A 24,824-nucleotide genomic window follows, 5' to 3' on the forward strand; every position below is an offset into this window, starting at 1 on the left:
TGGGGAGGCGGTCTCCACCATTCCTCCTCTGCCCAGTCCCTGACACCCAGTCACCTGCAGCCAATACAGAATTGAACCCACCCACCCTCCTGCCACCACCAACAAGTGATGCCAGCTGATGGACAGGTGGGTGTGGTTTAGAGTGAATACTCATATTAAACCCTCTGGCAGTATATTATTGGGCCATGTGCCAGAGAGCCCCCACAAAATGAAATCACATGATGTTTCGTTTTTTGAACTTGACAGCTTAACCCTCTTCTGATAGTAGCAGGGACTGAATCAGCCTTTACATGCAGGGATTTGGCAAGCACCATCCACCCACACGTGGAAGATCTTGGGGCCAGACAATGGAGGGGGCAAGGCAGGGGGCACCCACCCACCCTGCAAATTCTAAGTAGGCACTCTTAAACTACTGCCCAAGGATACAATGGTGACAGAAAGGTAAATTTTCTTCAGTGCCATCATGCAAGTGCAATTATGTGTGTGTATCTGGGCCTGATCATACTTGCTATAAGACTTCTGCCATTTGCACTCCAGCCATCCTCCAGCCTGTTTCATTGCCCGCAGCTCTCTGGAAAAGCAAGGAGCCCAACAGGGTCCCCTGTGCTAGGGAGTGTGTTTTGCAGCAGTTGTAGTTATGTCCCTATTTGTGCCACCAAAGTCATGCCCCTAGAAAATTCTCCAAAGCATGCAAGACTGCATCACATTCCATAAGTCTCCATGGACAGATCATGGAGCTCTCCCATCCCATGGGATAAAAGCCATTGTCAATCCCGAACCCAACCAGGAAGTGATCTATCAATTCTGCAGGAGATACCGGCCTAAAGGCCTGACCTACAACATGTTTAGGGTCCATGATGTATTGAGACAGCTCCATGGTTATTGTGGTGGGCTTGAAGTCCTCAGCTGCTCTTGACTAGGTAACATCAGTGTGGGTGTTGAAGTTCAACAGAACAAGTTTTTTTATGGTAAATGTGGTTATTTTTCAGCAACAACTTTGATAAATTTTGTTTCACATGGTATCCACAACCCAACACTGGTGAGGTGCACTTAAATCCATTGGACCAATGAAGTTAAGCAGACTTCATTCATTTGGATTGTGCCTCACAATTCAAAAAGAACCTGCTTTCTAATGACCTTTTCGACTAGTCATAGAAACCGTACTTTGTAAAAGCAGCATGCATGCCATGCTGCTATTAAACATACGGTCAGGTTGTTGTTCAGTCGTGTCCGACTCTTCGTGATCCCATGGACCAGAGCACACCAGGCACCCCTATCATGACTGCTATCACCATCTGCAGTGATCATGGAACCCAAGAAAGTAAAATCTCTCACTGCCTCTATTTCCAATTCCCTATACCCTTTCCCCCAAAGCATTTTCATACTCTGATTTCTTCACAGCAAGCTGCTCTTAGAGGTGCAAGAACAAGGCAGGCAGAATCATTCTGGTCAACAACTAATGAGTGGACTTTACCCTTTGGTTTACTGTCAGAATTGCAACACTCCCAGGCCTTTTGCAAATAATCTTAATTGTCTTTAAAATTCAACTGCGTCTTCCTCTTCACAGGTTGCACTGTGAAACAAAAACAAGCAAGCAAGCAAACAAACAAAGCAGCATGAAATAAACTATGATAACAGAGCAAAATAAAATAACTGTTGAAACCAAAGAAATATTTTGTTGCTGCCAGGATTGCATCAGAGAACTCACAGGTCGTGTGTAAATAAACTGAGTTGGGTTAAAAAGTACCTTGCACATTCCCCTAATTCTTGCTCTTTTCAGATTGGTCTATCAAACACAAAAAGCATTTTAAAAACATGGCAAAGGGCTAAAGAAAATAACTGGTGGTTCCAAAGAGAGGGGAAAAGATATTTGCAGAACATTGGAATATGTTGACAGCTGAAAGTGAAGATTTTGTGGTACAGAGCACTGCAAGCTTCCTGAAATAATATGAAGAGCTGGCTGGTCTTTATTATTCCATTTCTTCTTCTGACATCTTGTCCTTCCCAAAATGGTAAGTTGTGTAGCCAGCTGACAATATTTTTTACCAGGGAACTTGGATGTTGCCAGATTCCTTATGGGTTGGATCTAACTCAATAGTACTTGGGGCCCAATGAAATCAGTGTGGAAAAAATAGAGGTTATTAACTTAAGTTCCTAACAACCTAGATCCTTTACCTACCTATGTCATTATTAACTAAAATACTACTAACCTATAACACAATCCTATACATACATATCCACTCAGAAAGCCCCAACAGAACTTAGTCCCAGGGAAATGTGCATAGGATTGTGGCATTAGTGTGGAAACAACACATTAAAAAAAAACCAGTTTCACCAGAATGGTAGAACTAGAACTTCAGGTGGGAATAGAGCTGGGAAGGCCTGGGGGAAAAAACTGGCGCCTTCCCCCCCAAAAAAAAAAAATTGGGGGAAAAATAGCTTTATATAGTTTGAATATTCCACACACTATTTCTTCCCCAAATTTTTCCTGAAAAAAATGGCTTTGGAGGGAAAACCCTGAAAAAACCTGTTCCTTCCCCCCAATTTTTTCCATTCTTTCCCAGGCCTTCCAGCACCCACAATTTGGAGCTCCCTGCCGATTGACACCAGGCAGGTGCTCTCACTGTACTCTTTCCGGCAACTGCTCGAAACATTTTCGTTAGGGCCAGCCCATCTGAACACGTAGAAGCTGCATGCGATTTACTTCCTTTTAACCACTGCTGACTTTAATCATCTATGGAATACTCTTGTTTTTACCAAATCATTTTTATTAGAATTTCCAATACAACAAAATCACTTTAGAACATTCCAAATTACATTCCTAATTATTTTTCCAATTATCAATAAAAAAAGAATAGTTCCAAATCTACCGAATTATTATTTAAATTTATTTAGAGGTTTCCCATGCTTCAAACTCCGGAGGTATCTAATCAACTATTGTCCATTGTTTTCCATCTTCCAATATTTTCGCAGCCTCTGATATATTCCAACAAGCAAGATAAATCATAGCAAACAATGTCTCTGTGTGGATTTAAGTCCATATTTCACCAACATACCGTCGACTTGCCCCTTGACTATCTGACTCAAAAAGCCTAATCACGGACAGTCGCCATCTTTGTTCTATCCCGATAACATCCAAACATCTTTTTCCACAGCTGTTATTTGCCCATCTGCTTCCACTTGTACCTTTTCAGGAGAGTTTGCCGGTTATTATTGGAAGTTCGTATATTATGAGTATTTTTTTGGCTTTCCTATCCCTCTGGTTTCATGTAATGCAGCCCAGGTTTGTACAAGTGGCATGGCTTATTTCAACTGCATCATTTCTATGATAACCGTCCAAGTTCCTCCAATTAAGATCAGTCAGTGTCCAAGGGGTTGTCTCTTTGCCAAAATCAACATATAAAAACACTTTTTATCCTCTTCCAAATGTGAACGATGTAGCTCATTATCACATAAGGATAGCGTTAACTATCATATTGCTGAAAATTCCACTCAGTTTATATTTATAATACCAAATCTTCTCAACCGAAATCAAATTATCAGTCTTTCAAATCTCACTTGTTATGCATAGTGAAGTTGGGTCTTCTGGGGGGGGGGAGTGTTTGCCCGTTATATAAAATAGTAAAGCAAAATACAATCACAGAGTCCGAGGCTCCCCCCCCTTTCCGTCCCGCTTCCACAAACCGATACGATGATCAAATCTTCTTTCCTTTCTTTTTTCTTCTTAGCTGTTCAGTGGCTGAGCTTTTTAACAAAAATACCTTTTCCTCCTTTGTTTGAAGCATGCCCAAGACTTCTCACTAATTTATATTTTAAAGCACTGGGAATCATGCAAGGTCGGGGTGGCGTCTAGGAGTTCCTCCTCCCTTGGGTGCTATCTGCCCTTTGGCCCCCCTGCTCCTTCCCCCAGGGTCGGAGCAGGTTTGAGGGGCATCTCCGGGCGAGGCAGTCCTTCCCACACTCCTGGGAAGGTTGGGAGGCTGCTTACTCCCATCACAGCCTCGAAAATTCCCCGTGAGCGTCGGGAGAGATGTTATTAGTCAGCCATTTCCCGTCGTGCACGACCGGAAACCCATCTATGGAATACTCTTAAATACCTGCTTTTATCAATCACTTTAATATTCTGTTGTATATTTTTGTAAACTGTTTAGAAAGCTCTTACCATCATGCGGTTTATAATATATAATAACAAATTCAATTAAACACACACACACACACACACACACACACTCCTTTTCCTTTCACACACACACACTCCTTTCCCTTTCAAACAGAGTTTGAGCCTTAGTGCAACATACTATTCAGTAACTGGATGTTGGTTACTTTTGGCCCTGGCATGCAAATAAATTGCCTTAGATATGGAAAGGCCTGGGGAGGAAACCGAAAAGTTTGGGGGGGGCAGGTTTCCCCCCTGTTTTTTTCCAAAGCCGTTTTTTAGAAGTCCATGAGGAAAAATGACAAAGAGGAAGAGCCGGAAGAAATGGAAAATGATAACAGTAGTTCAGAAAATGAGATAGAATAAACTGCATGTATATGTTGTGTATTCTCTTTTTTATTTTTTAAAGCACTACTCAAAGGGTAGACCTTCTATGGAGCTTAAATATTGAAGTGGACCTTAATTTTATTTGCTGTTGGTGCTAAGGGGCAAATCTGATGGTTTTTTTATGGTGATGGTTTCTTGCTTTTTTGTTGTTGCTTTTGAGGGAAAGGGGGTGGCTACATGTTTTATTGCAAGCATAATGCTTTTATCTACACTGTGTTTCACGCAATTTGTAAAATTACTCCACACTGAACTTTTTTTCAATTTTTCCAAAATTTCCATTTTCCCCAGAAAAAACAGGTAGGAATCAGATTGAAACTGCATTCCCCCCCTCCATTTCATTATGGCAGGGTTTCCCAAAGCTGAGTCTCGAGCTGTTTTTTAAATACAGTTCCCATCATCCCTGACTGGAACCACTAGCTAAGGATGTTGGGAGTTGTAGTCCAAAAACAGCTAGAGACCTACTTTCTGCTTAAGTATCTGAGTTGTGGTGCAACGAAGGGAGATTATGAAGTTACGAGGCCAACATTTTTATTGCGTAATTCCAACTCAGTTCTTTTTCACTTCCTTCAAATTCTTTAAAATTTACAGGTCAAAGGGTGCCACCTATTATCGATTTTTCTGATGCTATTTTACTTGAAGACTGCAGACCACCACCAATAAGAGACCATGAAGAACTTGCGGACATATCAGACAAAAAGTCCTATTCGCATGGGGATGAAGTAATTTACAACTGCCAGCCTGGGTATATAAAATTTAGGCGCATAAGATTGCGGTGTAACAATGGAAAGTGGGTACAATCCACACCACATGTGCAATGCAGAAGTAAGTAGAAACATAACTTTATAAAATTCACAATCAAAAACTATTGAAATATTTGAGCAGTTTCCCCCCCTCTTTGTGATAAGCGTTGGGATGGCCCATTTTTTAAACAACAACAACAACAATGCAATACAAGGTTGCATTTCTCTTTGTAGCCACTAACCCTTTTTCTGTTAGCTTTGGGTTTCATGTGATTGGAGGTCTAAGACCACCAGAGTTGGTAAGGGCTGGAGAGCTCTGCAAAACTTGCAAAGGATCTGATGGAGGCACACTTGTCGAGGATCCCGTGACTTAACCATTAATTGGATCTCCCCATTTGCCCCCTTGCTTCTTGGGGTTGCTTTAACTTAAAAAGAGAGCTGGGGACATAAAGTACCAGGTAGGAGACACTTCAGGGATGTTATGCAGCAGTGGGGCTGGAAAGGGGCTGGGAGATGCTCTAAGCATCATACGTGTCTTCTTTTACTTCACGTTACTGAAAAGAAAGGAAGAGGAGATTCAAGGTTGCTCTTCTTAGCAGCCTTTATACATTTCTCACACCACAGCATCGTTTTCAAGCACATTGTTATAGCCATAAGTGTTACCTTGCTTTACACTTAATTTTCTTAATTTCCAGAAAGGCCTTGTGGGCATCCTGGAGATATCAAATTTGGATCTTTAGAACTTGTTAATGGTGACGAATTTGTCTTTGGTGCTCGTGTCGTGTATCGGTGCAATGAAGGGTAAATATCCCCTGCCCCTCTTCTCTTCAGATATTTAGTCATGGTAGTATCTTTAGGACATATATATATATATATATATATATATATATATATATATATATGGGTGTGGGTGGCACTGTGCTCTAAACCACTGAGCCTCTTGGGGTTGGCGGTTCGAATCCCCACGACGGGGTGAGCTCCCATTGCTCTATCCCAGCTCCTGCCAAACTAGCAGTTCGAAAGCACACCAGTGCAAGTAGATAAATAGGTACCACTGCGGCAGGAAGGTAAATGGCGTTTCCATGTGCTCTGGCTTCCATCACAGTGTCCCGTTGCCCCAGAAGCGGTTTAGTCATGCTGGCCACATGACCCGGAAAACTGTCTGTGGACAAACGCTGGCTCCCTCGGCCTGAAAGTGAGATGAGTGCCACAGCCCCATAGTCAACTTTGACTAGACTTAACTGTCCAGGGGTCCTTTACTTTTACCGTTTGCCTATATGTGCATATATATAAAATGCATATAATGTATATAATGCAAGTACCCAAGTGCATACTCAGAAGGACCCAACAGATAAATAGTAAACAGTAAATAGTAACAGATAAATAGTAAAACTGGGAAACAACAAGCAATGGGAAAACTCTATTGAGTTTGCTTCCACTTCCCAATCAGGGGTTAAAGCAGAAATGTTATGAGGGATCAGAAGGTGTCCCCTCTGCCATTTATGTTGCCCTCAAACCAATGCTAAGCAAACTCCTGCCAGCTCCCAGTGCTCAGACACATTCTGGCCTGCTTGCCCACCTTCCCTCCTCTTAAGGTTTGGGGACGAAGATTTGTTCAAGGTCTCCTGCAGTCCCCAGGGTCTAGCCATATAAGAAGTGGTGCTAATCTGGTTATAATGACCAAAGGGATGAGGAGAGAGAGAAATCCCTTCTACCCTGTTTGCCTTGTTTCTGCAAAAAAAACTCCTAGCATTAAGAACAAGGTGAGCAAGGTGGAAAGGGAGGAGTGTGTTTGTATATTGGAAGGAGTTGGGGCTTCCTCTCCCATTTTTCAACATTCTGCCAGTGTGGGAACTGAGGGTTTGAATACTCATCTCGCTTTAGTGACCAGCTCTCCTGAATCCATTCAGTTTGAGTCTGAGCTAACCTGTGGTGAGCACTCATACCATCTCTAGGGGGAAAAAACTAGAAAATAACCCTGCTATTCTAGAAGTATTTGTTTGAGTCTCAATGTGTTTCAATGTTATTCCAAAGCTGCTACTGTCATGTAATTATTTGGTTTTTAAATGTTTTGGTTTCATTAAAAAAAAAAAAAACTTGCAGGTTTCAGATGCTCAGTCCTACAGACTACCGTGATTGTCGTGCAGATGGATGGAGCAATGAGGTCCCTCGTTGTGAAGGTACCGGTAAGTGGACCTCTACAGATCTTGACTGAGACTCAAAGTACTGCAGAATTGCTTGAGCTTTTGCTAGGTGTCTTCTCCCAGTTTCCTCCTGCCCATCCCTCTCTTTTGATCTTGCAGCAAATACTGCCCCCATATCCCTGAAAAGCTCATCCTGAAGGCCAGAGAAACCACAGAGCAGCTTTTCCAGATGCTGCAGCTGAACACTTAGCAACCCTTTGTGTTTTTCTGGAAATGCTTTCTACATGTGCACAGGGACTGAATCTGAGCCTTTGTCCTTTGCAGTGAGTGGAACATTCTGTTTTGGTTTGGTTTGGTTTTGGGGGCTTAACTTTTTATTTTATCTTTTCCAAAGCAAAGAACTGTGCCTATGTCCAAATAGAGAATGGATTCCTAGCTAGCAAGTATGAACACTCTAAAAATGACTATTTTCCAATCAGCGTCGGAGATGTGATTTCCTACAGTTGCCATCCTGGTTTCCTGACCCCAAATAAAGAAGAATGGCCTAGAATTACATGTACCAAATTTGGATGGAATCCAGAACCGAAATGCCTCAGTAAGTAGATGTTTATTGCATTCTCCTCTTGGATCAGAAATAGAAATATAAGTCTAATAGAAAAATTAAATGTGGAGGCCTTGTGAGACGGGTAAGAATATATGAAGCACAGTCGGATGCTACAGGCACAACTAAGATCTTTAATTGTGTTTCCAGTGTTCTTTTATTGTGCTCTGTGATTAAAGACACCATGTAAAACAACATCCATCATTGCTAGAGGGCTATTACTGGAGACTGCGCATGCGTCGGCGTGGGTAGACGCTCACCCGTATCGCTCCTGGAACTCACTGAATTAAAAGCCTGAAAAACAAATAATTCATGGCAAACTGATAGCAGAGACAACTCACTGAGAACTGTGTTTACGTCTAAGTCCTGGACTGGGGTGAGTCAGAGTTTAAAACGGTTGTAAATTCACCTATTTGGCAAAGACTTGAGAAGGCCTTAACAAGATGGCCAAGTCTATTAAGGAGCTGGGGGAGATGATCCAGCGTTCGGAGATAAATGTATGTGCTGATATGCAAGAACTGAAAGCAGAAATGAGAAGAATGACTGCTACATTAGAAAAAGTCACGAAAATAGCACAGCATGCAAAAGAGGTAGCAGAAGGAAATGCAAATAAAATAGAAACCTTGACAAAAAGAATTTCGCACATGAATGATAGACAGCGTAGAAGGAATTTGAAGTTCTCTGGCATTTCTGAGGACATTGGAAATAAGGACCTGGAAAGGGGGGTGTTTGAATGGCTCAAAGAACAAGGAATTGTAATTGAGCAATATGAAATCGAGAGAGTGCATCGTTTGTTTACACCACGAGGAGGCTCCGGACTTCCCAGGGATGTAATAATGGCATTTACAAGGGAGAAGTTAAGAGATCAAATTTATAAATCTCTTCAACAGAAAGCAGACCTGCAGTTCAAACAGTGAAAGGTCATAGTGAGACAAGACTTCTCTCCAGAAACGCTGCAAGAAAGGAAACAAATGCAGCAGTATGCACAAGCTCTATACAAACATAAAATCCTCTTTTCCTGGGCCTACCCTGCTACATTGGTGGTCTATAAAGATGGCAGGAAATACTCGGCTAAGAACCCTGACGAAGCAAAAAAAAATGCTAACTGACCTAGAAGTTGGAATACAAGGACGGATAGAGCAAGAACTCTCAAGTTCGGAAGAACTACAGGAAGACCAACAGGGAGAGCCGAGTGAAGAATCTCCAGTGCAGAGACAACAGAGTAAAAGAAGACGGCAGTCGGGAGATGAAGGAAACAGCAAGAAATAATAAATACTAGAGACATTTAAAATGGGCTTTTGTAAATACATTTAAGAACATAAACTTTCCAGGAGTGAAGGGAGAGGAGTGCAGTCCTCTAAGAAACCATGAGACAGGGATCATGGAGATCCCTATCTGAGTCTCAGGGGGGAAGGGAGAGGGGGATTGAATGGGACAGAATTGGAAATACAAAATATGTACACAGAAGGGTTCAAAAAATAAATGGTAGTCGGGACAATGGATAGATCTTTAAAGGTTTTATCGCTTAATGTTAACGGGTTGGCCTCAAATATTAAAAGATATAGGGTACTGACATTGGCAAAGAAGATGAAAGCGGATATATTATGCCTTCAGGAGACACATAGAGCTAAAGCAAATAATAGACCTTTGTTATGCTCTCAGCAATGGGGCTTAATAGAAGAATCAAAAGCGACAAACAAGGCTAGAGGGGTCGCTATACTATGTAATGCAAATCTCAGGCCAGAGGTTCTGAGCCGGAAAAAAGATAATGATGGTAGATTTATATTCTTAAAAATCAAAGTGTCACAAAAAATCTTTACAATAGCTAATATATATAGTCCAAACACAAGACAGAAAAAATTTATAAAGAAAATCTTGAATAAACTGCAGCTTTACGCTGAAGGGGAAGTTATCGTTACAGCAGATTTTAACTGGAATATAAAAAACGATAACACATTTAGATTATCTAAATGGGGATTAAAGGATGTGTTTGAGATGGGAAACCCCAGCACTAAACCTACTTTTTTCCAACAGACACAAGACTTTTTCTTATATGGATTACGTGTTAATTAAAGATGGGAATGAAATTAGTGTTAAAACGGCAAAGTCTATGGGAATATGGATATCAGACCATGCTCCACTATTTGTGGAGCTGGGGCTGGAAGAAGATGAGAAAAGTAGATGGCGGTATAATAATCTAATAATGGCAAAAGAGATTGATAGGGAATATATCAGAAATCAAATTGACTGGTACTTTAAAGAGAATAATGGCTCAGCCGAGATCCCGGCAGTGTGGGACGCTTTCAAAGCTGTTATAAGAGGACATTGTATATTGAAAGAGAATGCTCTTAAGAAGGAGTGGTACTCGGGGAGACAGAAAAAAATTAAAGAGATTGAAATTTTGCAACAACAGCAACAGGTTAAATATCTAAGGAGTAGGAAGGAGCAGTTAAGAAAGTTAAAACAGGAATTGGACGAGTCGGATATAGTTGGGGTGTGGAAGAGAGATAATATGATCAAAAACGATTTTCAGAGAACCTCAATAGGATCATATAAGAGACTTGCAAACTATTTAAAGAAAAGAAGGGACAAACAGAGGGTGAAGGCCATTAAGACCAGAAGGAAAACACTCACACAAAGCTCTAAAGAAATAAGGAAAGAATTTGCAGAATTCTATCAATCTTTATATACAGAAGAAAATAAAAATATCAGTAGGGAAAGCTTAGGGTTTAAAATTGAAGAAAGTGACAGATTGAGAATGAAGGAGGATATCTCTCTGGAAGAAATAGAGAATGTAGTTAAATCATTTAAGAGTAAGAAATCGCCAGGATTAGATGGAATTACTGCAGACTTTTATAAAGAAACAATTCATATCCTGGGCGCAGAACTAAAAAAAGTATTTAATAATATCCCAGAAGGGGGGAAAGCCCCAGATACTTGGAAACTAGTGGAAATAGTAGTGATTGAAAAACCACAAAAGGACCCTACAGAGGTGGGGTCATACAGACCAATCAGTCTATTAAATCAAGACTATAAGATATTTACAAAGATCCTGGCAAGACGATTGGAAAAGGTACTACCTAAAATAATTAAGGAAGATCAATATGGATTTGTTAAGGGAAGATGCATAGGCCATCCTATAAGAAATGTATTAAACGTACTAACAAGCAGGGTAAAAGGTAAACTGGTGGTTTTAAAATTGGATGTGTATAAGGCCTTTGACACGATTAGAATAAGTTCTTATGGAACATCATGCGGGAGGTAGGATTAGGAGAAAACTTTGTGGAAGCAATCCGAGAAGTGTATAGAGAAGGGAAGGCTGTGGTCAGAGTGAACGAGGGGGTTTCAGATCAATTCAATATACAACGAGGAGTTAAACAAGAATGCTCACTCTCACCGCTACTATTTGTGTTGGGTATGGAGTATTTGGCAGACAGGATACGAAATTCAGTAAGGATAAAAGGATATAGGAAAGGAAAGGAGGAAATCAAGTTGAACATGTATGCAGATGATATCCTATTATTATTTACAAACCCCCTTGAGGGCGTAAGAGAACTTATGATAATCCTGAAGGACTTTAAAGAGGAGTCAGGATTGGGAGTAAATTTGGAAAAGTCGGAAATTCTGTTTTGGGACGTAAATAAAGAGGAGAAGAAGGAAATTGCAAAAATGACAAGGATGGATATTAACAAGAAAAAAATTAAATATTTGGGGGTAAATATCATTAAAAATATTGCTAGGATTCCAGATGTAAATTACAAAGAAGCATGGAGGAACATCAAGAAGGATATAAAATCATGAAAAAATTTATCTATTCTAGGTAGGATCAGAGCAGTTAAAATGTTTCTGGTACCGAAATTATTATATTTATTTCAAGTAATCTCACTACCCATTAGGAAAATATGGTTTAAAACATGGAATAAGGTATTTAAAAATTGGATTTTTGGAAGCAAAAGAGTTAGAACCCCAGACATAGTAAATTACTCACCGCAAGAAGAGATGGGATGGGGAATACCGAACTTAGAATTTTATTATGAAACGTTCCAACTGAAAAATTTAATAGATATTGGATATAAGGATAGGACTAAATGGATTAGGCTGGAAAATGAAATAAATGAAGGAATAGGAAGAGAGGGGATATTTATTAGAGATATTAGCATGGCTTGTAAGAAGACAATAGGACCAAGGAAAACTGCGCTAGGAATCTGGAAGAAATGGAATACGAAATGGATGCCAACTCTCTCAAGATGGATGCCATTAAAATATATGCAGGAGAGTCAGGGGGGACCTGGCTGGTGGAGGAGATTGGAGGATCGGGGATTTGTTAGATTGGGGAATATGTATGATGAAGAAGGGAGATTAATTTAAAAAATGTTTTTTTGGAAAAAATAGGAAAACAATATTGGTTGAAAGTGGAAGGACTTTATGATTTGATAAAAACGGAAAGAGCAGAGGTGATGGGGACAAAAATGAAAATAGATATGGTGCTGAACAAAAGACAAATAATGGAGAAAGGGATAGCAGGGATGTTATATAAATTGATGATAAGTGACTAAGAAAGAATGATAAAGATAATCCAGATTAAATGGGAGCAGGAAGGTATGATCCATCAAAATACAGTCCAAGAAATGATGAATAATATAAACAATATTAAAATAGAAAAGTTTAAAGAACTAAGTAGAAAATTTCTATTAAAATGGTATAGAACTTTGGCACAAATGGCATATATAGTGAAAGGGTTTAGTCCCAAATGTTGGCATTGTGGTCAGGAAAAAGGATTTTATTCCCACATGTGGTGGGAATGCAGTCTGGTTAAGGAATATTGGCAAAAGATTACAAAGGTAATTTCTGGATTATTTCAAATAAATATAGAAGTGAATAGGGATTTATTATTTTCGGGAATACTGGGAAATAGCAAAGTAAAAAGTAATATGCAAGAGCTGTATAAGATTATGATTCTAGCCAGAATGGCAGTCATCGCACTGGGATGGAAAGAAAAGGCTAAATGGGAAATGGGAAAATGGAATGATTATGTTTTTGAATACGTACAATCTGAAATATTTGCACAGATAGCAGCAGAGGATAGTGGGAAAATAAATGCCAAAGAATTACAAATAAATGGGCAATTTACAGGAACTGGATAGAAAGGGGTGAAGCCAACCCAAACATACAAGCTCGAATGAACAGACTGTGTACATTGTTAAAGATCTGAAGAACGAAGGTCTGTCTAGAGGGGAGGGGGGAAAAGTCTCCTAAAAGCTTGGTTGTTTACTCAGGTATATTGGAGATGTTTGAGAGCGCTACTTTGTTCAGTGGCTGTTTTAAATGACGCATTCGAAATGTATTAATTGTATTCTGAACTTTGTGCATATCTTACTGTACTTTGATTCTTTTTCTGTAAATCAGCTGCAGATTTTTGTTAAGCTAAATTCTCTAATAAATAAATAAATAAATAAATAAATAAAAGAGCTATTACTGAAAATTTTGCATCTATAGATAGTATTTGACACCAAGGAAGTTATCCCTGATAAAACTTAATCTTTCTCGTATATTTTGGAGAGGGTGTGGCATGGTTGGTGCATACCTCCACATGAGATGGGGTTGCCCCAGGTACAAGTATTTTAAAAACTGGTATGATGTGAGATTAATGAAATTACTGGTCAATAACATACGTTTTCTGAGTTTTTCTTTAGCAACCAGCAGCTGGCTGACTTGTAGCATTTCTGGCTTTGTGTGTATGCTAGGAATAGTGTGCATGCGCAATGGGTTACAGGGGATTCTGCCACTGCAACCATTCTTCCTCCAGGAAAAATCTGATTGTTCAGGTTTCTGTTACTACTTTCAACACCAAAACCACTGGATTAAAAAATATATATATATATTTCTAATGGAAAAAAACTGTAAATGCTAGGAAGGTGGGAGAACTAAGAACTAGCTATCATGTAGGAATTGTGAACCCTTGCCCCTGTAATTGTTTTGGGGGTTGAATAGTGATCCTTAAAATGTAATTGAAACTTTTGCTGGGATGGAGTGGCAAAACTACCCATCCTGTATTTTTGTTGCTATCCCTCCTTCTTCACACACACCCTTTTGGTGTAAACCCCAGAAAGGCACCACACTGTAGTAGCCTAGAAAAGTTATCCGTGCGGGCACCAGACAAGCTTCTTTGGGGAAAGCATTCCAGAGACAGGGCCCCATCACTGACAAAACTGTCTTAACTACTCTTTTTGCCTCTAGAGCAATGCGACCCTTCTATACCCTTTGCACATGGTAGATTCGTTTTCCTAAATCAGCAGACCTTCAGAGAGGGTGAAGAAATTTCATTTTCTTGTGATGATAATCCAAATCCAGAAGGAACAGCCATGTGCACAAAAAATGGCTGGTCACCTGCTCCACGTTGTGGCACGAAAAGTGAGTGTTATTCGTGGTGTCTTATCTGAGAATATAAAACCCGAGGAACTGTTCTGCTGTAAACAGTAGGTTACATGGTTTTCTTTGACTTCTTAAAGCTTGAGCTGTGCATGTTTACAAATCCCATGCGTGGCAGAGGAAATGAGGCATTTGCAGCAGCCACCACTTCTATATCCTCTTCACAGTGTAAAACAACCACTAGCACTCTGGGTACGCACCACACATGTGGTGGATTGAGCTGAACTTGGGAGAACTTGCAGCTCTTTAGAACAGGCATAGGCAAACTCGGCCCTCCAGATGTTTTTGGCCTACAACTCCCATGATCCCTAGCTAACAGGACCAGTGGTCAGGGATGATGGGAGTTGTAGTCCCAAAACATCTGGAGGGCCAAGCCTATGCCTGCTTTAGATTCTCTCTATCCCTCTTGACATTTTTGTTGCTGCTACCACTAGCCCAGAGAAGGAAGGTATGGAAAAGTGTAGCTGGTTGCGTCTTGCCCATAGAGGCAAGTGGCACGGGGTGCCAGGGCACCAAGTTCTGGAGGGCACCAGGGAAGAGGCGGAGGCTGGATGTGGCGCCTCCCGGCATCAGCTCGCCGCCCTCACCTGCCTCGCTGAAGCAGCGCCACGCCCAGAGCCTCCGCCTCTTCCCTGCCGGAGGAGCTGCCTTCCAGCCGCTGCCTACCTCCTCCAGCCCCGCAAAGCTGCCGGCAGCACCGTAAAAAGGTAGGCAACTCTGGGAAACGGGGAGGGGGGGCCCACCGGAGGGATCTTTGCACCACGGCGCTGGATATACTTAAGATGGCCCTAAGCACAAGTAACTCAAAAGAGTCAATGTTAAAAAAAGAGAGAGAGTTAAAACTATAAAATCAGTATTCAGTTAAAATGCCTGATGAAGTAAAAGTCTTCAGTAGGTCAAGTCTTCAGTAGAGGTCCACCCCATCCAACATTTAGGTCAACCCTCCCTGACCTCAACTGGGAGTTCCATAAAAGTATGCCCACAAAACTGCACACACTGTTCCTGTGGTGGAATCTGAGTCATGGGAGACCACAACGAGTAAATCTATAGAAGACCTCTGTGATTGGGCAAACATAGAATGAATCAAGCAGTTCTTAAGTTATCCTTGGCCCAAGTTGCTAAAGGCCTTTTAAATTAATACAATAATAGTTGCCAGCATGTCTTCTTAGCCAGCATGTTATTTGTAGTTTATTGGTAGGCCAGTAAAGCTTTTCTCCTTAGAAGCCTTGTGGGTTTAAATGTAAATGCTGTGATTTGCATCCCTATATTGGGGTGGGGGGTGGGGTGGGGTTAAATTTAATCCTTCTCTTCCCACATTATATTACAAGATAGGAGGCAACCTGGGTAGCAGTGTTTACAAAGGGGAGGTTGGGTATGTGTGTATAGACAACATGAGCACACTATGTAAATCAATAAATGTGCTGACATTATTGTTGATGAATTGCACCTAATGTTCTTGAACAGTGATTTTATATGCAGAGTGGATGGGCAGCACTGCCTGAGCCCCAACTGAAAAGGTCATCAGCAAAAACTGGATGGCCAGTCCTCAAGACAGAGTGATGGATTTGCTCTAGCAAAATCATTCCAATAATTTGATGATGACACCTTCTTTTCTTTCATATAACATCCTCTCACTCCATTTCAAAAGACATGATACAGTGGTACCTCGGTTTTCAAGTATCTCGGAAGCCGAACGTTTCAGTTTTCGAACGTTGAAAACCTGGAAGTAAATGCTTCCATTTTCAAACGCGCCTCAGAAGTCGAATGGCTTCTGCTGCATCCCCCCCCCATTTTCTCCATTGAAATTGCAGACCCCCTCTACAAGACCCTTTGCACCTCAGTTTTTGAACGTTTCGGAAGCCGAACGCTCCTCCAGAATGGATTACATTTGAAAACTGAGGTACCACTGTACGTACATTTTAATAGCAGCCCAGAGATGAATAACCAGCTCCAGGTCTCTCTCCAGTACATTAGTTTCAAGCTAACATAGTAAAACTAAGATGCTAAAAATAATAATAGCTGTGCTTAGTTATATTAATCTCTTTTCCTCGACATTTTGTCCAGCAATATGTGAAGGTCTCCTGTTGGAGCATGGGGATATTCAGCCAAGAAAAGACCAGTATCAACCCAACGATGTTTTGAAATTTTTCTGTCATGAAGGATTCACAATAGTTGGCCCTGCTTCTGCCCAGTGTTATCCCTTTGGCTGGTCTCCACTGCCTCCCCACTGTAAAGGTACCTATTTCTCCATAGACTATTAAAGGAAGTTCCATCACAAATATGCTTTGTGTTCTTATAAGTATGCTTACCTTATTTGGTCAGGCACCATTGTCCTGCGTTCTTTGTGAGTCAGGCAGGAGGCAAAGTGCAGACACAGGGGAGCTCATCCTGGAGGGGGGGATGACAACAGCGTTTTCATTGTGGCCGTTTATCTCCACGTTTTGATAAATTTGTTTTCTTGTGTATTTGAATTTGTACTATTTTATCGTTGGTTTGATAGTTGTAAAGCACTTTGAAGCCACCTTACCAATTAAGCCGTGTACGTATAAATTAATTATAAGAAATAAATAATAAGAATAATTTATTGTGGCATGTGAAGAGACTCTCCAGTTGATGCCAATGAATGAGTAGGCTCACGAGAAGGATGAAATTAGAACCTATAGTTTGGTGCTGGGTCCTTCCCTCCCAACTGTCTCACCCCCCCTAGCTGAAAGTCAGGGAATTGGGCAGCTGCAGTGCCTGGAATGGTTGTGAAAACTGGGCATTAGGCTGTATTCCAATTTTTAAATGTAAGCCACCTGGAGAACTTGGTAACAAGTGACTAATAAATCTGTTGTTATTAGTATAAATACCTGTCTATAGCAAAGGTAAAGGTAAAGGACCCCTGGATGGTTAAGTCCAGTCAAAGGCGACTATGGGGTTGCAGAGCTCATCTCACTTTCAGGCCGAGGGAGCAGGCGTTTGTCCACAGACATCTTTCCAGGTCATGTGGCCAGCATGACTAAACCACTTCTGGTGCAACACTGTGATGGAAGCCAGAGCACACGGAAACGCTGTTTACCTTCCCGCCGGAGCGGTACCTATTTATTTACTTGCACTGGTGTGCTTTCGAACTGCTAGGTTGGCAGGAGCTGGGACAGAGCAATGGGAGCTCACTCCGTCGCAGGGATTCAAACTGCCGACCTTTCCAATCGGCAAGTCCAAGAGGCTCAGTGGTTTAGACCCCACAGCGCCACCCGTGTCACCTGTCAATAGTATTGTGCAAACCTTATTACCGGGTAGGTGAGGAATTACATTTGCTTACTCCTAGAACAAGTCAACCACTGTAATCCACCAGCCAACATTAGGAATGGCAGTATTGTTGATGATCTTCTTGAAGAATACCAGCATGGCGACCAAGTGGAATATGAGTGTAACCTCAAATTTGTAATGACTGGATCAAAGATAATAGAGTGTGTTGATGGAAAATGGACACCTGTACCTTCTTGTACAGGTAAGCCATGGCTGCAATCCATATAAAATAAATGTGTACACAGTGTACTCTGTGTGTGTAATCATTTTTCATGATTCTAAGTAGTCCAATAATTTCTGTATTCGAGAAAGCGGAAGAACATCTTAAATATTCTCTTCTTATTTTTCTGCTACAGAATACATCTTAAATGTTGTGTAGAGGTTCCTTTCCCCAGCTTCAATAATACTAACATAAACGTATTGATCGTGTTTAAAACAACCAGATGTTTCATGCACCACATTAAGTAATTGCAATGGCATGTGACAAATTGATTTCCAATGAAAACTATTGAACCCTGAAAGTTAATATATTGACCCTTTCACCTGACCCTGAACATGAGTTAGAAACAGAGAGCTGTCCTTGACTTCTGAGAACAATGGACTTCCCGCACTAAGTAAGATCCTTTTTTCAATTAATAAAGCTGCCTTCCAATCAGGGTCTAAACACAATCTGGAGTATATTCTTTCATATTCCTTTATGCCCTTTGCAGTAGAGGAAAAGAAATGTGGTCCACCACCCAGTATTCCAAACGGGCATGTGGCTGGAACAGTCAGAGAAGAATATATTCACGGTGAGGATGTGGAATATGAATGTGAAGAAAACTTTGTCATCGTTCAGACCAGCTTAGCCAGGTGTCTCCATGGACTTTGGGAATTACCTAGATGTGCAGGTAAGCAGAGCTCATAGTTTACTAAGCTGTGATTCTCACCCTAGTATCTATGGGGTTGCACTATTATGAAGTGTCCAAAACTCATACTTGTGTAGGGATGTCCCAAATTACAAAATTCATCTCATCTTGGTCTTGGTTGAGATAAATCCATACAATATCTAAGAAGCCCATACATTATTAATTTTTGTTGGTCAAATAAAGCAAAATAACCTTCACAACAAAGTGGCCCAATATGTTGAGTGCACTTATTATGGGATTTTATTTTATTTTTGTGACTACGGAAGAATAACAACATGATGCTCCTCCAAGCACACTCTATGTAGCCTTGAGCAAGTCATTGCATCTCAGCCTCAGTTTCCTGTCTGTAAAATTGAGAATAATTTTGATCTCTTTGCCGCAAAGATTAATTTCCATAAATTCTCTCTCTCTGTGTGTGTATTGAGAACTTATCCAGTAACATTTTCAGGCTTATTAATTCATACAAATGTGTATGCCTTAGCTATTAAGCCACCTCACGTGAACAATATTTGAATTATTAGATTTTTCAACAAAATGTGCACGTCCAAATATACCTAAGAATGCAACTTTTGCATCAGCTGTTCCTCTGAAAAGTCAGTATGACAACAATGATGTCCTCAGCTACATCTGTGATTCCAGGCTTCGTGAAGCTAAATGTGTTGAGGGAGAATGGTTACCCAAACCGGAATGCAAAGGTACATTCTTTTTTCCATTGCTTTCTTAACTTAGGTAACTGACATAGCTGGTAGTCAAAAACTGAAGGCAAAATGCAAATACAACATACCGGTACATTGGGGCATGTTGCGTCCTCAGATAAGAGGTATTTCCATTTTGAATTTTGTTTCCTTTTGAGGGTAGTGAGATTTCAACCTATTCACTTCTCCCGCGCACCCCTACTCCTGACTGATGTACTCACAAGGAGAAATACTGAAGAATAACAGTTTGCAAATGCCTTCCTGCATAGCATTTGTACCCGAGACAAAACTTGACAACAGAGGCTCAAAAGCAGCTGTAAAAAACAAACCACCACAAAGTGAAACCACAACACAGATTGTTTTTATTCTTTGATATCTTGATTTGGGAGCAGAATTGGCTCTCCTGGTGAGCCTTGAGCTGTGTGACAAATAGCCTCTAGACTGAAGCACTGCTGTTTCTTAAAAAGGATGGAGGAGGTTTTGAATTGGTATGTTTTAGCCCCGCTGTTGCTGTATTTATTTTATTCTTTCGGAAAGAGTTTCATTTGGCTGTGAGGTAACCCTAAACAGATATGCACGATATAATTTCCATAACAAATAAAATGAGTTACAGGTGGGTAGCCGTGTTGGTCTGCCATAGTCGAAACAAAATAGAAAATTCTTTCCAGTAGCACCTTAGAGACCAACTGAGTTTGTTCTTGGTATGAGCTTTCGTGTGCATGCACACTTCTTCAGATACACTGAAACGGAAGTCACCAGACCCTTAAATATAGTGAGGGAGTGGGGAGGGGTATTACTCAGAAGGGTGGTGGGAATGGGTGATCAGCTGATAGGTGTGGAAAACCTGTTGACGACTCTTAACGGCTGCAATTAGTCTTGCAGGGAAAGGCAAGGGGTGAGATGGCTAAAGATAGCTTTGTTATGTATAATGAGATAAGAATCCAATGTCTTTGTTCAGACCAGGTTTCTCCATGGTTTTAAGTTTGGTGATTAGTTGCAATGAAATGAGGAAATGCATTCCATCAGGAGTTCATTACACTGCATTACAATACCTTACAGTACGTTGAGCTTTGAGAGAATTGGTCAGGCAACAGGGGAAACTCACGGGAAAAGGCGTCAGATGTTCTCCAGTGCATACAGGAATTCACAGAATAATTTCTTGGATTGTGGCCAGTGCAATTAACTAATTAGAGTTATAAATGTGAACCTGTTCGTGTTGATGACGCAAAATGATTTTAATAATGTGTTATTTTGAATCTTTAGTAGAGACATTGCGTTGTAGCAGTCCAAGTGTCGGATAGGACTTGGAAGGCCCAGTTTCAAATCCCCACTCAGTCATGAAGCTCCCTGGGTGACCTTGAGCCAGTCACTGCCTCTCAACCTAACCTACCTCACAGGGTTGTTGTGGTGATTAAATGAGGTGGGGAAGAACCATGTCCACCACAGGGAGCTCCTTGGAGGAAAAAGCAATAAAATTAATAAAATAATAATACCATATGTTTGATATGTTGTTGTTGTTGTAGACCTCTGCCCGCCTCCACCCCAGATTCCTAATGCCATTGTTGTAGCTGAGCCGAGAACCTACGAGAGTGGTGAACAGATAAATTTCCTGTGTGAGAAGCATTTTGTGCTTCAAGGGCCACAGAACATATCGTGCGAGGATGGCAAGTGGCAATTGCCCCCGCTCTGTGTTGGTTAGTATGCTCTTACTTTCATATTTTGCCTTTGGGGAAATTAAATGAAGATGCATGCTGCATTCTGTTTTGCCAAAGCAACACTGCAGGGACGTGTGTGGCGCTGTGGTCTAAGCCACTGAGACTCTTGGCCTTGCTGATCGGAAGGTCGACAGTTCGAATCCCCGTGACGGGGTGAGCTCCCGTTGCTCTGTCCCAGCTCCTGCCAACCTAGCAGTTCGAAAGCACACCTGTGCAAGTAGATAAATAGGTACCACTGTGATGGGAAGGTAAACAGCATTTCCGTGTGCTCTAGCTTCTGTCATGGTGTCCCGTTGCACCAGAAGCAGTTTATTTTAATTTTTTATTTATCATTTTTATTAGAGTTTCCACAAACCAATCATAATCACATTAAATGTTCCAAATTATACAAATTATACATACATCAAATAGTCCAAATAATCTGCCAAATTATAAATTTATTAGGCTTCCCATGCTTCAAACTTGGAGGGCTCTAATCAACACCAAATTTCTGTTGCATTCCATAGTCCTTTCCGATGATTCCCATATCCTTTCTGATATTATCCTTCATTTTTTCGCAGCCTCTGAGTTGTTCCCACAAGCGAGATAAAACACACCAAGATATATTTCTGTGTGGATTTAATGTCCATGGTTCTCCTCCATGAATTGCAGTACGTCCTAACACGCTGGTGTTTCTGTCAAATCCAAAATTCCTTGCTGCAAGCAGCCACCATCTTTACTCAGTCCCGATAAAATCCAAACAAAGCGTCTGCTCAATAACTTTTCCAAACCGGCTGCATCAAACCTTAACCTTTCCAGGCGAGGGTTGCCATGTCAAACTGGACATACAAGCACCAGAAGCAGTTCAGTCCTGCTGCCCACATGACCCAGAAGGCTGTCTGTGGACAAACGCTGGCTCCCTTGGCCTGAAAGCAAGATTAGCGCTGCAACTCCATAGTCGCCTTTGACTGGACTTAACTGTCCAGCGGTCCTTTACCTTACCTTAACTCTGTCTAGGTGTGTGTCTTCTTTCTTATGTTGAGTATGTGTATCTGCAACAAAAGACAAATGCCGCCACTATCCCCCCGTTTTCTCTCCTAACAATGAAGCTGTGGCAGCGGCTGGCCCTTCCACTTGAGGAAGTGAGAAGCTTCAACCCATGTAAAACATAACAAAGATGTCCTTTGTGCTACTTGACTTTATTTCACTTGCCAAGGGTGCTTAATGACTGGTTTATAGATGCTACCTGTATTTGCTTTATATGTGGCATTGGGTTCCAGAATGTGTGACTGGCACACACAGCTTACAACAAAGGAGCTATCTCTGTATGTGGCATACTCATGGCTCAGAGTAAAGTCAAATCACAGAAACAATCTAGAGGCATGCAAAGAGTTTCAAATAAAGCAAGCAACACAGGATGGCCATACAGTCATACCTTGGGTTAAGGCCTCTTCAGGTTGTGCAATTTCAGGTTGCGCACTGCGCCGAACCTGGAAGTAACGGAATGCGTTTCTTTTGGGTTTCGGCACTCGTGCATGTGCAGATGCACTAAATCGCTCTTTGCGCATGTACAGAAGCACCGAATTGCATCATGCGCATCCTGCATGGATCGCATTCGCAACCCGAGCGTCCACTACATTTCCAAGCTGCAATGCAAAATTTGGCATCCCTTGTAAGAGGAGCACATGCACCGGCATTTTCATCAATTTTCATGCTTTTGTATTGTAGATGTACCAACTGTCACCATGCAGCACAGCACAGACTCTCAGAGCAACCCCATGCCTGCAACAACTGATGGCATTACCAGCAGAGACCTTTTAGATTTCTTACACACTATCCATGCCTCAGGTAAGTTAGCAGCCCTAAAGAACAGGATTGTGGTTTACAAATGCACATCAGGTCGGCTGCCATTTCATACGCCTTTGATTTTTTTTTTTATACAGTAAAATCACTCGAGAGACGCATGGCTACGCTTGAGCAGGAGCTGCAGGAGCTAAAGAGAGAGAGAATGAAGACTAAGTAGCAAACCACCTGCATTCTAGAAGCCAGTCATGAAGATGGGAGGAGAACGTAAACAGGAACATTAGATCATAGTCATGTGACACACTGTTCCTGTATCCATTTCTTTTACTAAATTGGAGGTTGTACAACAGCGCATAGAGTGTAACAAGGACTGAGAGATTGTGGGGGAGAGGGGGGGACTCGTTTAATCTCACTGTAAACATGTGGTACAGTGGCAATAAAGTATTTCTATTTCTATTTTTGGATACCCACTGTGAATTGTTTGCAAGGCACTTGAGGGCAAAGTCCCTTGCCCTTCTAGCAGTGCTATTTTTCTACCGTGAACGCCTCCCTTGTTCTCCTATAATGGCAGTGGTGTCCACCTGAGAGGTAAAAGAACTGAAAAAGCCCTGCTTTCTAGCAATCCCAATGCCACATCCCCACATGCTACAGTCCCCAGTGAGGTGCCCAGGTGCTGCTTCGATTTCTTGGGGTCATTTTCAGTTGATGCAGCCTAATGACATAGACAAGGTCCTCATGGAGATGGAAATGGCAACATGTCTCCTCAAACCTTGTTGCTCATGGCTTACTAAAGCTTGCTGAGAGAGCATGACTGAGCCCTGTATTATTACATGGTTCCGCTCTTAACTGCCTGGTTGCTACCAGAATGTAGTACTAGGATATTGTTGCGTTGTTCCGTGGCTTTTAAGCTGTGAGGCCTGTAAGAAACCATTCTGTATCCTACAGTCAACATCAATAAGAGACTGCAGGATTCTGGTGCATGGTCTCATCAGTATGCAGAATACAGATAACTCTCTCTCCATTCCATCAGAATCAAGAGAAGTTGGGAAGGACTGATGGGCAGGATGAGTGCCAAAAGTAGGGTTGCCATATGTCCTCTTTTTCCAGGACACATTCTCTTTTTCATTATGAGACTCTCCAGAGAGATCCATGGTTAAATGTGTCCTTTTTTTGCTCTTCAGAATATGGCAACCCTACAATAAAGGGAAGATTTTTCCTGATAAGACAGAGGTGCCGAGGGTGGTACTTCGTTGTCCAGGATGTAGTCATGCAGTTTGTTCTGCCTTCCTCCTTTTCCTCTTAAATACCTTGCAGACTTTACCACAACAGCACAATTGTACAGCCTCTCTGCTCATTCTGATTTGCGCCTTTTCCTGGCATCTAGCATAAAACAATCTTACTGCATATAGTGTATTCGTCCTCTTTGCATGTCGAGGTTACCGTCCCAGCTCCCCCCAGTAATTCAGACATGACACATTAATTTTGGTTTGGGTTTTTGGCATAATTTTGGCCACAACTTTATTTAAATACAGCCAATGTGAGTGGTTGCTTAGGCATTGGAACCGACTACTGTCCCCCCAGCCATGGGACAGCTGACATTCGCTTTTGAGGGCGAAGTCAGAAAAGGGTGAACACCTAAGGCAGAAGCGGAGTCGGGCAACGACCCAGGCTTCTCCCCCAAATGCTCCCTAGGACTCCGCTTGGCCCAAGCCTCCCACCACTGGGTATGGACAAAAGCAGAAAGAGTCCCTGGATTCTTTTAACAGAATACCCTTATTTTCAGGGGTAGGCCCAACCAATTTCCTACCCCTGCCCCGCGCATTCAGAGGTAGGCCCAGCCTATCCATACCTCTGAAGCAGCGTTACTAGGGGCAGGCCCAGCCTATCCTGACCCCTAGTGCAAGCAAATTTATACCAATGCCTAACCGCCAACCTTACAAGTTGTGACGATTTGCTACGTAGTAGGCAAAACCAGT

At 41.6% G+C, this 24,824-nt stretch overlaps 1 protein-coding gene across 3 annotated transcripts; it reads left to right on the forward strand.

The window, feature by feature from the left end:
* The first annotated feature begins 1,753 nt into the window (after positions 1–1,753).
* On the forward strand, positions 1,754–23,254 carry LOC117048059 (complement factor H-related protein 5-like). Of its 3 annotated transcripts, none has more exons than XM_033151402.1 (13): positions 1,754–2,012; positions 5,132–5,365; positions 5,979–6,084; positions 7,387–7,469; positions 7,822–8,022; positions 14,266–14,439; positions 16,522–16,692; positions 17,768–17,950; positions 18,459–18,638; positions 19,178–19,351; positions 20,875–21,045; positions 22,774–22,893; positions 22,989–23,254. In XM_033151402.1, the coding sequence occupies exons 1-13, from the start codon at positions 1,949–1,951 to the stop codon at positions 23,066–23,068; spliced, it is 1,941 nt and encodes a 646-aa protein (XP_033007293.1). In that variant the 5' UTR covers positions 1,754–1,948; the 3' UTR covers positions 23,069–23,254. The 3 variants fall into 3 exon arrangements, with proteins under 3 accessions (XP_033007293.1, XP_033007295.1, XP_033007294.1); XM_033151403.1 differs by having other exon boundaries at positions 1,755–2,012; positions 7,387–7,463; XM_033151404.1 differs by lacking the exons at positions 22,774–22,893; positions 22,989–23,254 and adding an exon at positions 21,627–21,662.
* The last annotated feature ends 1,570 nt before the right edge of the window (positions 23,255–24,824 follow it).

Source organism: Lacerta agilis, chromosome 6, assembly GCF_009819535.1.
Source record: "Lacerta agilis isolate rLacAgi1 chromosome 6, rLacAgi1.pri, whole genome shotgun sequence".
Classification (NCBI taxonomy): domain Eukaryota; kingdom Metazoa; phylum Chordata; class Lepidosauria; order Squamata; family Lacertidae; genus Lacerta; species Lacerta agilis.